The sequence below is a fragment of the Heptranchias perlo genome, chromosome 29 (assembly GCF_035084215.1).
Source record: "Heptranchias perlo isolate sHepPer1 chromosome 29, sHepPer1.hap1, whole genome shotgun sequence".
Lineage (NCBI taxonomy): Eukaryota > Metazoa > Chordata > Chondrichthyes > Hexanchiformes > Hexanchidae > Heptranchias > Heptranchias perlo.
The window spans coordinates 36,570,172-36,581,956 of record NC_090353.1 but is presented as its reverse complement, the minus strand read 5'-3'; the positions used below and the strand labels follow the sequence as shown (position 1 = coordinate 36,581,956).

Here is an 11,785-nt window from a genome sequence, read left to right as displayed (position 1 = left end):
TAAATGGCAAAAGGGATGATGGTACGAGGCAAGGAGGGCGGGAATGGGACAAGTTAAGAAACAAAAGGTTGGTCTAGAGGAGCTGTAAATGGCAACAGCAGAACCATAACCAGACTGGGGATCGATTGAAGGAAGTCTTTAAATTGTACGATAATCTGATTGAATAACTACTGATTGCACGTAAATATTTAGCATCCTCTCTGCAACCATGCAGGACGGGCTGGAGCCTGTTTCCCAGTCTCACCCAGTCCATTAATCATGTCCTGCAGATGCTTTCGATTTAATTTCTGTTTAGAATCATAGAAAGGTTACAGCATGGAAGGAGGCCATTCGGCCCATCGAGTCTGCGCCGGCTCTATGCAAGGGCAGTCCAGCTAGTTCCACTCCCCCGCCCTATCCCCGTAGCCCTGCAAATTTTTTTCTTTTCAAGTACTTAACCAGTTCCCTTTAGAAGGCCACGATTGAATCTGCCTCCACCACCCGCTCGGGCAGTGCATTCCAGATCCTAACCACTCGCTGTGTAAAAAAAGTTTTTCCTCATGTCACCTTTGGTTCTTTTGCCAATCACCTTAAATCTGTGTCCTCTGGTTCTTGTCTTTCTGCCAATGGGAACAGTTTCTCATTTTTCACGATTTTGAATATCTATCAAATCTCCTCGCAGCCGTCTCTCTTCCAAGAACAACCCCAGCTTCTCCAGTCTATCCACGTAACTAAAGTCTCTCATCCCTGGAATCATTCTAGTAAATCTTTTCTGCACTCTCTCTAAGGAATTCACATCTTTCCTGAAGAGCCGTGCCAGAACTGGACACAATACTCCAGTTGTGGTCGAACCAGTGTTTTATAAAGGTTCATCATGACTTCCATACTTTTGTACTCTGTGCCTCTATTTATAAAGCCCAGGATCCCGTATGCTTTTTTAACCGCTTTCTCCTGCCCTGCCACCTTCAACGATTTGTGCTTGTATACCCCCAGTTTCTGCTCTTTAAGTCTGCCTGTGCCCAGGCAGAGGGGGATGGCAAGGTTCAGCAGCCCGGTCCCAGGGCCTCATCAATGCCCCGTGTAACTCGCTGCCATGAAATGCTCTAAACGTGCGCACCAACGACTGATGCTCAGTCCTGTTCTCCAAAAAGTCAGTGGGGACTCGCGTGGCTTTTGTTCTGTGTCCATCTTTAATGTAGAAAAACATCCCCAGGTGCTTCACAGAGGCGTAATCAGACAGAAACTGAATGCCGAGCCAAAGGAGATATTAGGACAGGTGACCAAGAGCCTGGTCAAAGAGGGGGGTTTTAAGGAAGATCTTAAAGGAGGAGAGAGAGGTGTACGGGCCTGTCAGGAGTGCTGTAGCAACAGCTTCATGTACGTAGGGGTATATATTAAAGGTTGGAATGTTGGTGGATCATGTACCCCATCAAACGAGCGTAGACTTTAGTGATGGGAATCTGTATTCGCCAGATGATCCCACATTTAATTGTCACGTAAAGTAATTAACCCTAGAGTACAAGAACTGCTGAATTTTAAAATCCTGTATGTTTCTAGTGAAGCGTGATAAATGTACAATATTTTCTTGCAGAATAGAAGACCGTCTGTGTACCTCCCAACGCGAGAATACCCATCGGAACAGAGTAAGTGCTTGAAGCAGTTTTGCTGGCTTTTTTTAGTCGAGGTTGGCTCTCGGGCATGTTGCAACACGACATGTGGGTTGTGTCTGCGATTCCCCTGCGCGGTGACGGGACGCAGGTCTGTTCTCATGATTCCTTCACAGGATGATACGGTGCGGGTCTGCACCTGCGATGGGATGTAGTTGTGCTTGTGAATTTAAGGTGAGGGATGTTAGTGCTGATAATGGAACCCTTCACATTTAGCCTCAGGCACTCCCAGGGCAGGTACAGCACGGGTTAGATACAGAGTAAAGCTCCCTCTACACTGGTCCCATCAAACACTCCCAGGGCAGGTACAGCACGGGTTAGATACAGAGTAAAGCTCCCTCTACACTGGTCCCATCAAACACTCCCAGGGCAGGTACAGCACGGGTTAGATACAGAGTAAAGCTCCCTCCACACTGTCCCATCAAACACTCCCAGGGCAGGTACAGCATGGGTTAGATACAGAGTAAAGCTCCCTCTACACTGGTCCCATCAAACACTCCCAGGGCAGGTACAGCACGGGTTAGATACAGAGTAAAGCTCCCTCTACACTGGTCCCATCAAACATTCCCAGGGCAGGTAAGTCAGAGCAGAAATATGAGAGGCCTGACCTCAATTTCTCAATCCTCTGCAGATATGCAAATTGTACCATGGGACTGGAGAGTAGTGCATGTAACATCACTGTTCAAGGAGAGAGAGGGTAAACTGGATAACTATTGACTAAGCTGTTAAGTACTATGGGCCTATACTTTCTGGAGTTTAGAAGAATGAGAGGTGATCTCTTTGAAACATATAAGATTATGAGGGGGCTTGACAGTGTGGAGCTGAGAGCTTGTTTACCCTGGCTGCAAAGACTAGAACTAGGGGGCATAGTCTCAGGATAAGGGGTCGGTCATTTAAGACCGAGGAGGAATTTCCTCGTGCAGAGGGTTGTGAATCTTTTAAATTCTCTCCCCCAGAGGGCTGTGGATGCTGAGTCATTGAGTATATTCAGGTCTGAGATTGATAGATTTCTGGACTCTAGGGGAACCAAGGGATACGGGGATCGGGCGGGAAAGTGGAGTTGGGGTCGAAGATCAGCCATGATCTTGTTGAATGGCGGAGCAGGCTCGAGGGGCCGTATGGCCGTCTCCTGCTCCTGTCTCTTATGTTCTAAACGATTAGCCTAATGTCAGTTGTGGAGAAACTCTTAGAATCCATGATTCAAGTTAAGTAGTATTTAGTGATGCAGCGGTTAATCAAAGACAGGCACTATAGATTTGTTAAATCAAATCATGTTTGACATACGCATGACTTTTATGAAGTAGTAACTGATTGTAGAGATAGAAGGACTGCAGTAAGTACAACGCATGTGGATTTTCAGAAGGTGTTTGATAACAAACATAGAAAATAGGAGCAAGAGTAGGCCATTCGGCCCTTCGGGCCTGCTCCGCCATTCAAAATGATCATGGCTGATCGTCTAACTCAGTACCCTGTTCCCGCTTTTTCCCCGTATCCCTTGATCCCTTTAGCATTAAGAAATATATCTATCTCCTTGAATACATCTAATGACTTGGCCTCCACTGCCTTCTGTGGTAGAGAATTCCACAGGTTCACCACCCTCAGAGAAGAAATTTCTCCTCATCTCGGTTCAAAATGGCATACCCCGTATCCTGAGACTGTGACCCCTGGTTCTGGACTCCCCGGCCATGGGGAACATCCTCCCTGCATCTAGTCTGTCTAGTCCTGTTAGAATTTTATATGTTTCGATGAGATCACCTCTCATTCTTCTAAACTCTAGTGAATATAGGCCTAGTCGACCCAATCTCTCCTCATACGTCAGTCTTGCCATCCCAGGAATCAGTCTGGTAAATCTTCATTGCACTCCCTCCATGGCAAGGACCATCCTTCCTCAGATAAGGAGACCAAAACTGCACACAATATTCCAGATGTGGTCTCACCAAGGCCCTGTACATCTGCAGTAAGACATCCCTGCTCCTGTACTCAAATCCTCTTGCAAAGAAGGCCAACATACCATTCGCCTTCCTAACTGCTTGCTGCACCTGAATGCTCGCTTTCAGCGACTGGTGTACAAGGACACCCAGGTCTCGTTGCACTTCCCCTTTTCCCAATCTATCACCATTCAGATAATCTGCCTTTTTTTTACAACCTCACATTTATCCACGTTATACTGCATCTGCCATGTTCTTGCCCACTCACTCAACTTGTCTAAATCACATTGGAGCCTCTTTGCATCCTCCTCACAGCTCACATTCCACCCCAGCTTTGTGTCGTCTGCAGACTTGGAAATGTTACATTTAGTTCCCTCATCCAAATCATTGATATATATTGTGAATAGCTGGGGCCCAAGCACTGATCCCTGCGGTACCCCAGTAGTCACTGCCTGCCACCCGGAAAAAGACCCGTTTATTCCTACTCTCTCTTTCCTGTCTGAACCAATTCTCAATCCATGCCAGTATATTCCCCTCAATCCCATGTGCTTTAATTTTGCACACTAAGCTCTTGTGTGGGACCTTATCAAAAGCCTTTTGAAAATCCAAATACACCACATCCACTGGTTCTCCCCCATCTATTCTACTAGTTACATCCTCAAAAAAACTTCAGTAGATTGGCTAAGCATGATTTCCCTTTCATAAACCCATGCTGACTGTCCAATTCCGTTAATGCCTTCCAAGTGTTCTGTTATCACATCTTTTATAATAGACTCTAGCATTTTCCCCTCTACTGATGTTAGGCTAACTGGTCTGTAACTCCCTGTTTTTTCTCTCCCTCCTTTTTTAAATAGTGGGGTTACATTTGCCGCCCTCCAATCTGTAGGAACTGTTCCAGAGTCTCTTGAATTTTGGAAGATGATCACCAATGCATCCACTGTTTCCAGGGCCATTTCCTTTCGTACTCTGGGATGTAGATTATCAGGCCCTGGGGATTTGTCAGCCTTTAGCCCCATTAATTTCCCTAGCACTATTTTTTTACTAATGCTGGTTTCCTTCAGTTCCTCCCTCTCACTAGACCCTTGGTTCCCTAACATTTCTGGCAGGTTATTTGTGTCCTCCTTTGTGAAGACAGAACCAAAGTATGTGTTTAATTGTTCTGCCATTTCTTTGTCCCCCATTATAATTTCCCCCATTTCTGACTGTAAGGGACCTACATTTGTCTTCACTAATCTTTTAACACGAAGCTTGTTACAATGAATCAGGCATATGTCAACATTCAAGCTTATGTTGGATAGATGGATAAAGGTAATGCAGGGATACGGGAGCAGGACAGGTAAACGTGATTAGGATTATTTGCTCTGGTGAAGGGTAAACACTGACGCGGATCGTTTAGACCAATCAGCGTGTTTCTGTGGAAATGTAGCAGCATGAGTTGGTTGATGGACAGGAAACGAAGTTTGGATAGATGCTTGGATTGAAGAGGGAGTTGGAAGCGGTGTATTCCAGGGGCCAGAGCTGTGTCCGTGCCTCCTGCTTTCGATGAGAGTGAAGTTCCCTTTGCCCTCTTTCCCCCCCCGCCCCCCCACCCCCCCCCCCCCCGGACACTGTGCCTCAGTCCGAACCTGACGAGAGGGGCCACTACTGCACGAGTGGAGAACCTTTTTCCGTTTTGCGCGCACCTCCTGATGTGGCCTTTGATTGACTCTAACTCACCGGGCGGTTTTGTACGGTGGGCCTGTGTTCACCACAACCTGGATATGGGGATTGGCCCAAACTCGTTTCACCAATAATACCCTTATAAGCAGGAAGCTTTCATCGCAGCAGTCTGAGCTGAATTTGAACCCAGGACCAGAGCTGAACACTCTAGTGTACAACCCACAGCAACACTGTGCTTTATGGTGTAGTTTTCATCCCATATTTTATTGTATTAAACTTGTTACAGACAATTTGACCTCTAAGTCTTCCTTTTTTCACTTTTTGCAGTCATCGTGACAGAAAAGACCAATATATTGCTTCGGTACCTCCATCAACAATGGGACAAAAAGGTGAGCTGATTTTCCATGGCTGGCAAACCCAAAGATGTTTTATAAATACATAAAGAGCAAGAGTATAACTAAGAAAAGAGTAGGACCTATTAGAGACCAAAGAGGTAACCTATGTGTAGAGGCGGACGGTGTGGATGCGGTTCTAAATGAATATTTTGTGTCTGTCTTCACAAAAGAGGGGGACAATGCAGACATTGTAGTTGAGGAGGAGTGTGAAATATTGGATGGGGTAAACATAGTGAGAGAGGAAGTATTAAGGGGTTTAGCATCTTTAAAAGTAGATAAATCGCCAGGCCCGGATGAAATGTATCCCAGGCTGCTAAGAGAAGCCAGGGAGGAAATAGCGGAGGCTCTGACCATCATTTTCCAATCCTCCCTGGCTACAGGCGTGGTGCTGGAGGATTGGAGGACTGCTAGCGTTGTAACATTGTTTAAAAAGGGAGAAAGATAGACCGAGTAATTATAGGCCAGTCAGTCTAACCTTGGTGTTGGGCAAATTATTGGAATTAATTCTGAGGGACAGCACAAATTGTCATTTGGAAAGGCACAGACTAATCAAGGACAGTCAGCATGGATTTGTTAAGGGAAGGTCGTGTCTGACTAATGCGATTGTATTTTTTGAGGAGGTAACAAGGAGGGTCGATGAGGGTAATGCATTTGATGTAGTGTACATGGATTTTAGCAAGGCTTTTGACAAGGACCCACATGTCAGACTGGTCAAAAAAGTAAAAGCCCATGGGATCCAAGGGAAAGTGGCTAGCTGGATCCAAAATTGGCTCAGTGGCAGGAAGCAAAGGGTAATGGTGGATGGGTGTTTTTGCGACTAGAAGGCTGGGGTGTTCCGCAAGGCTCAGTACCAGGACCTTTGCTTTTTGTGGTATATATTAAGGATTTGGACTTGAATGTGGGGGGCTTGATCAAGAAGTTTGCAGATGACACAAAAATTGGCCGTGTGGTTGATAGTGAGGAGGAAAGCTGTAGACTGCAGGAAGATATCAATGGACTGGTCAGTGGGCAGAAAAGTGGCAAATGGAATTCAGTCCAGAGAAGTGTGAGGTAATGCATTTGGGAGGGCAAACAAGGCGAGGGAGTACACAATAAATGGGAGGATACTGAGAGGTGTAGAGGAAGTGAGGGACCTTGGAGTGCATGTTCACAGATCCCTGAAAGTAGCAGGACAGGCAGATACAGTGTTTAAAAAGGCATACAGGATACTTTCCTTTATTAGTTGAGGCATAGAATATAAGAGCAGGGAGGTTATGCTGGAACTGTATAAAACACTGGTTAGGCCACAGTTTGAGTTCTATGTACAGTTCTGGTCACCACATTACAAGAAAGATGTGATTGACCTAGAGAGGGTACAGAGGATGTTGCCAGGGTTGGAGAATTTTAGCTATGAGAAAAGATTGGATAGGCTGGGGTTGTTCTCCTTGGAATAAAGGAGGCTGAGGGGAGATTTAATTGAAGTATATAAAATTATGACTGGACTAGATAGAGTGGATAGGGAGGACCCATTTCCCTTAGCAGAGGGGTCAGTGACTAGGGGGCATAGATTTAAAGTAATTGGTAGAAGGATTAGAGGGGAGCTGAGGAGAAACTTTTTCACCCAGAGGGTGGTGGGGGTCTGGAACTCACTGCCTGAAAGGGTGGTAGAGGCAGAAACCCTCAACTCATTTACAAAGTACTTGGATGTGCACTTGAAGTGCCGTAACCTACAGGGCTACGGACCAAGAGCTGGAAAGTGGGATTAGGCTGGATAGCTCTTTTTCGGCCAGCACAGACACGATGGGCCGAATGGCCACCTCCTGTGCCATAAATTTCTATGTTTCTATGGCTGACAGGTAGCCATGTGTGTTGTTTATGTTTAGGAGGCCTGTGTTTGGTGGGGTTGGGGGGGATTTATCTGTGACAGCTTTCGTTGGGCGGGGGTCCCGCAAGGACCTTGGAAAATTTTCCTCCATTTTCAGTGGAGGCACGGAGAGAAATGCTTCCTGTGAGCTGGGATTCACCCCAGGAAGAGGTGGGGGGCACTCCTTGTGAGCTGGGATGTGTAGGGGAGCGGTACATGTTGTGAGTTGGCGTGTGAGGGGGGCACGTGTTGTGAGTTGGCGTGTGAGGGGGGCACGTGTTGTGAGTTGGCGTGTGAGGGGGGCACGTGTTGTGAGTTGGTGTGTGTGTGTGGGGGAGGGGGCACGTGTTGTGAGTTGGTGTGTGTGGGGGAGGGAGGGGGGCACGTGTTGTGAGTTGGTGTGTGTGGGGGAGGGGCACGTGTTGTGAGTTGGTGTGTGTGTGGGGGAGGGGGAGGGGGCATGTGTTGTGAGTTGGTGTGTGTGGGGGAGGGGCACGTGTTGTGAGTTGGTGTGTGTGTGGGGGAGGGGGGAGGGGGCACGTGTTGTGAGTTGGTGTGTGTGGGGGAGGGGCACGTGTTGTGAGTTGGTGTGTGTGTGTGGGGGAGGGGGAGGGGGCACGTGTTGTGAGTTGGTGTGTGTGGGGGAGGGGCACGTGTTGTGAGTTGGTGTGTGTGTGGGGGAGGGGCACGTGTTGTGAGTTGGTGTGTGTGTGTGGGGGAGGGAGGGGGGCACGTGTTGTGAGTTGGTGTGTGTGGGGGAGGGGCACGTGTTGCAAATTCGCTGAATATCCCACAAGTGGTCTGTCTTCATGTGTGAGCCGAGACAGTGAGTATTGTCTGGCTATTTGACTGTGGGAGGGGCACTGCAGCCGAGCCTGATCCTGTTCTCATTCGAGATATTGAGACGTGTGTAATTTTCAGTAAGGGTCACCGGGTGGCAATTAGAAGCGAGAATCCGTGTTGATTTCCCCCCTCCCCAACTAGCCCAGGGGAAGGGGGGAATGGTGCTGAGTCCAATTGCAGCCCCCGCCCCCCCCCCCCCCCCACAGTGAGATCCACTAACTCAGCCCAGACCAGGAGTCGAGCCTGGGACCTTCCCTGTTTTATGTGCGCGTACCACATCAGAGGGCGCTTTCGCCGGCTACGGTGTTGCTGTTGTTTCATATTTTATTTTCCCCGCTTTGTTCCTTTTGCAGAATGCGGCGAAGAAAAGGGACCAAGAGCAAGTGGACATTGAAGGGGAGAGCTCAGCCCCACCACGCAAAATCGCTCGGACCGACAGCCAGGACATGATTGAAGACACTTAGTCCTCTGTCCACACGATGCAAGTGCTTTCCTTCTCATCATGTAATGTCTTACAGTCAGTCTCTCCACCGTGCAGCCCTTCATTTGTATATCATAGGAGCACCTTTATTTATTTACATGTAATTTATGGTCTGGGGTGGGGGGAGGGGGAGAGGTTTCCAGAGGACCCAGCGAAAGCCCTCGGCGATGTCCAGTCACAATCAGCGATAGACCGGTCCGTTCCAGGTTTTGCAGAGGGTCTGGAGGTGAAGGCTGGGTTAGTGTAGTACAGAGTCTGAGGTTTAAAAAGAGTGTGTAATAGTGTGGGAATCAGAGCATGCAATGGCCCTGCAGTGCACACCTGTATTGTCCACAGTGTCTACACTAGCATCACTCTGGTTATTTGTACTTGTCTATCACTCATCATTAACCTTATACTCCCGGCAGATTTGGTGCAGGTCAACTCGCTAATAAGATGCACACCTCGACCTTTAGTAACTGGCCGACACGACTGTGTAAAAGAGTGTCAGATCTGTCACAGCTGTTGAAATGACCCTCACCATAAAAGAGACTCCTTCCCTTTGAATAGCTGCTTTGGTGATTCTTTTAAGGTTTCTCCTCTTCCCCCCCCTGTACTCCCCCTTACTCACTAGTAACTGTTTACGTCACAATCACGGCTGGAATAACCCCCAATAGTTTCTCTCGTCCCTTAACCCTACTCTTCCTTCCTCCTGTCCCCTGCCGTCATCCTTTTGTTTTTTGAATGAGACCCTTGCTTGGGCTTTCAACAATAGCTTATTGGTGAAGATTCATAGTTTTTGGACCGAAGAAAAATGTCAAAAACCTGATCAATTCGGCTGACGGCCTCCCTCCAGTCAGCGACGGTCGGCCTGGAAGGAAAAACACGCTTGGCACAAAACGCCAGGGTGTGAGGCGAGGAGTCGAATGCGGTTCGAATCCTAGCCGGCTCGATGAGAGTTTTCGATCCAAATCGTTGGAAGTGTCAGATTAATAAATCAATTAATTTATTTTCCTACAATAACATTTCCCTACATTTACACTTCAAAAATACTTCATTTGTGTGTAAAGCTTTTTGGGACGTCCTGAGGACGTGAAAGGCACTATATAAATGCAAGTTCTTTCTAAACGAATCGTGGCTGGAGCAATCGTTTTCGACATGCCCTTTTGTCTCTGATACTCAGCTTCAAACTCAGTCCGTGCCAGTGAGCTGAAGTTCGCTGCTGTCTGACTGTGAAGGGTTTTCACCCATTTCCAAATCCACAACACAAAACTGGGCTTAATTTGACACTGAATTACCAGCCTGCCTCAGACAGTCCACAAGGAGACAGGTGGGGATGGGGGTGGTGGGGGGGGGGGGGGGGGGAGAGGAGGAGGAGGAGGAGGAGGAGGAGGAGAGTGGGAAATACCATGTGATTCAGTGTGTGGAGGGTGATGGGGGTGGGTGAAGAAGGTGCTGTTCCATATCTAGAACTAAGGTACAGAGTAGAGGGAGCTGTAACCTGTATCTTAACCCGGAGGCAGATTCGATAGTAACTTTCAAAAGGGAATTGGATAAATACTTGAAGGGGAAAATATTCACAGGGCAGTGGGGAAAGCAAGGGAGTGGGACGAATTGGATAGCTCTTTCAAAGAGCCAGCACAGGAACGATGGGCCGAATGACCGCCTCCTGTGGGGATCCGTGCTGATGCTGAGTGCAAAAATGGGAGAACATCCCATTTCACCTCAACCAGTTCTAGTCCTGGGGTTTTCAGCCCAGCGTACACCCTGTAGATCGCAGTCATTGTAGGTAAAGCACAGGGGCAGGCCATTCGGCCCATCCGACTGTGCCGGCTCTTTGAAAGAGCTATCCAGTTCGTCCCATAGCCCTGTAAATTTTTTCTCTTCAAGTATTCATCCAATTCCCTTTTGAAAGTTACTATTGTATCTGCTTCCACCGCCCTTTCAGGCGCTGATTTCCAGATCATAACCACTCGCTGCGTAAAAAAAAATGTTTCCTCGTGTCGCCTCTGGCTTTTTGCTGATCACCTTAAATCTGTGTCCTCTGGTTACTGACTCTCCCGCCACTGGAAACAGTTTCTTCTTACTTACTCTGTCAAATCCATTCATAATTTTGAACACCTCTTCAAATGTCCCCTTAACCGTCTCTGTTCTAAGGAGAACAATCCCAGATTCTCCAGTCTCTCCACATAACTGAAGTCCCTCATCCCTGGTACCATTCTGGTAAATCTCTTCTGCACTCTCTCTAAGGCCTTGACATCCTTCCTAAAGTGTGGTGCCCAGAATTGAACACAGTATTCCGGCTATGGCCTAACCAGTGTTTTATAAAGGTTTAGCATAACCTTGCTTTTGCACTCAATGCCTCTATTTAAAAAGCCCAGGATCTCATATGCTATCTTAACAGCCTTCGCAACTTGTCCTGCCACCGTCACACTTCAGTGTTCCACCCCAACACGGACAAGGTCGAGAAATTAAACATAACTTTCTGAAATCAGGCTAGCGGCTTCCCTTGGCTCCACCCCCACCCACACCCGACCGTTGAAAATAGTGATTTGCCGAAGTTGATGCCAGAACCTGCTGTCAGCCTGGTTCACGTGCATTCATAGGTGAGCTGTAGCAGTTGGAAGCTCTGTCCACTTGAGTTTACCCAGAGAGTGGTGGAGCCAACCACACCAGGAAGGCACAGGTGAGGAAGATACAGGTGGTCACTGCAATTGTGGCTTAAGGGGAGGGGAGGGGAGGGAGGGATTCGAGCAGGGTCCTGCTCCCCAGTGATGTGCAGGGATTCGAGCAGGTTCCTGCTCCCCAGTGATGTGCAGTGATCCCTGTTGGGCAATGTGTCCGTGTCTTTAGAGGCCGGGTGACGGTTACTCTCTCTCCCATCCCGCGGGGCCTCTTGGCAAATCCCCTGGCTCCACTGGGTCAGCGCACCTGTGGGGTCCTGTTCACGGTGGTTGTGCCTCTCTCTCTCTCTCTCCCCCCACTCATTCCCTATCGGCCCCTGATGTAAC

The 11,785-nt window shown here is 48.0% G+C and overlaps 1 protein-coding gene across 1 annotated transcript in view; it reads left to right on the top strand.

Moving 5' to 3' along the window:
* dda1 (DET1 and DDB1 associated 1) overlaps positions 1 to 10,111 on the top strand; it is a 12,246-nt gene extending 2,135 nt beyond the window's left edge. The window contains exons 2-4 of the mRNA XM_067968639.1: positions 1,571 to 1,622; positions 5,561 to 5,622; positions 8,668 to 10,111. Of these exons, the coding sequence (XP_067824740.1) occupies positions 1,571 to 1,622; positions 5,561 to 5,622; positions 8,668 to 8,778 (225 nt within the window). The 3' untranslated portion in view covers positions 8,779 to 10,111. The remainder of the gene's footprint in view (positions 1 to 1,570; positions 1,623 to 5,560; positions 5,623 to 8,667) is intronic.
* Positions 10,112 to 11,785: the final 1,674 nt, after the last annotated feature.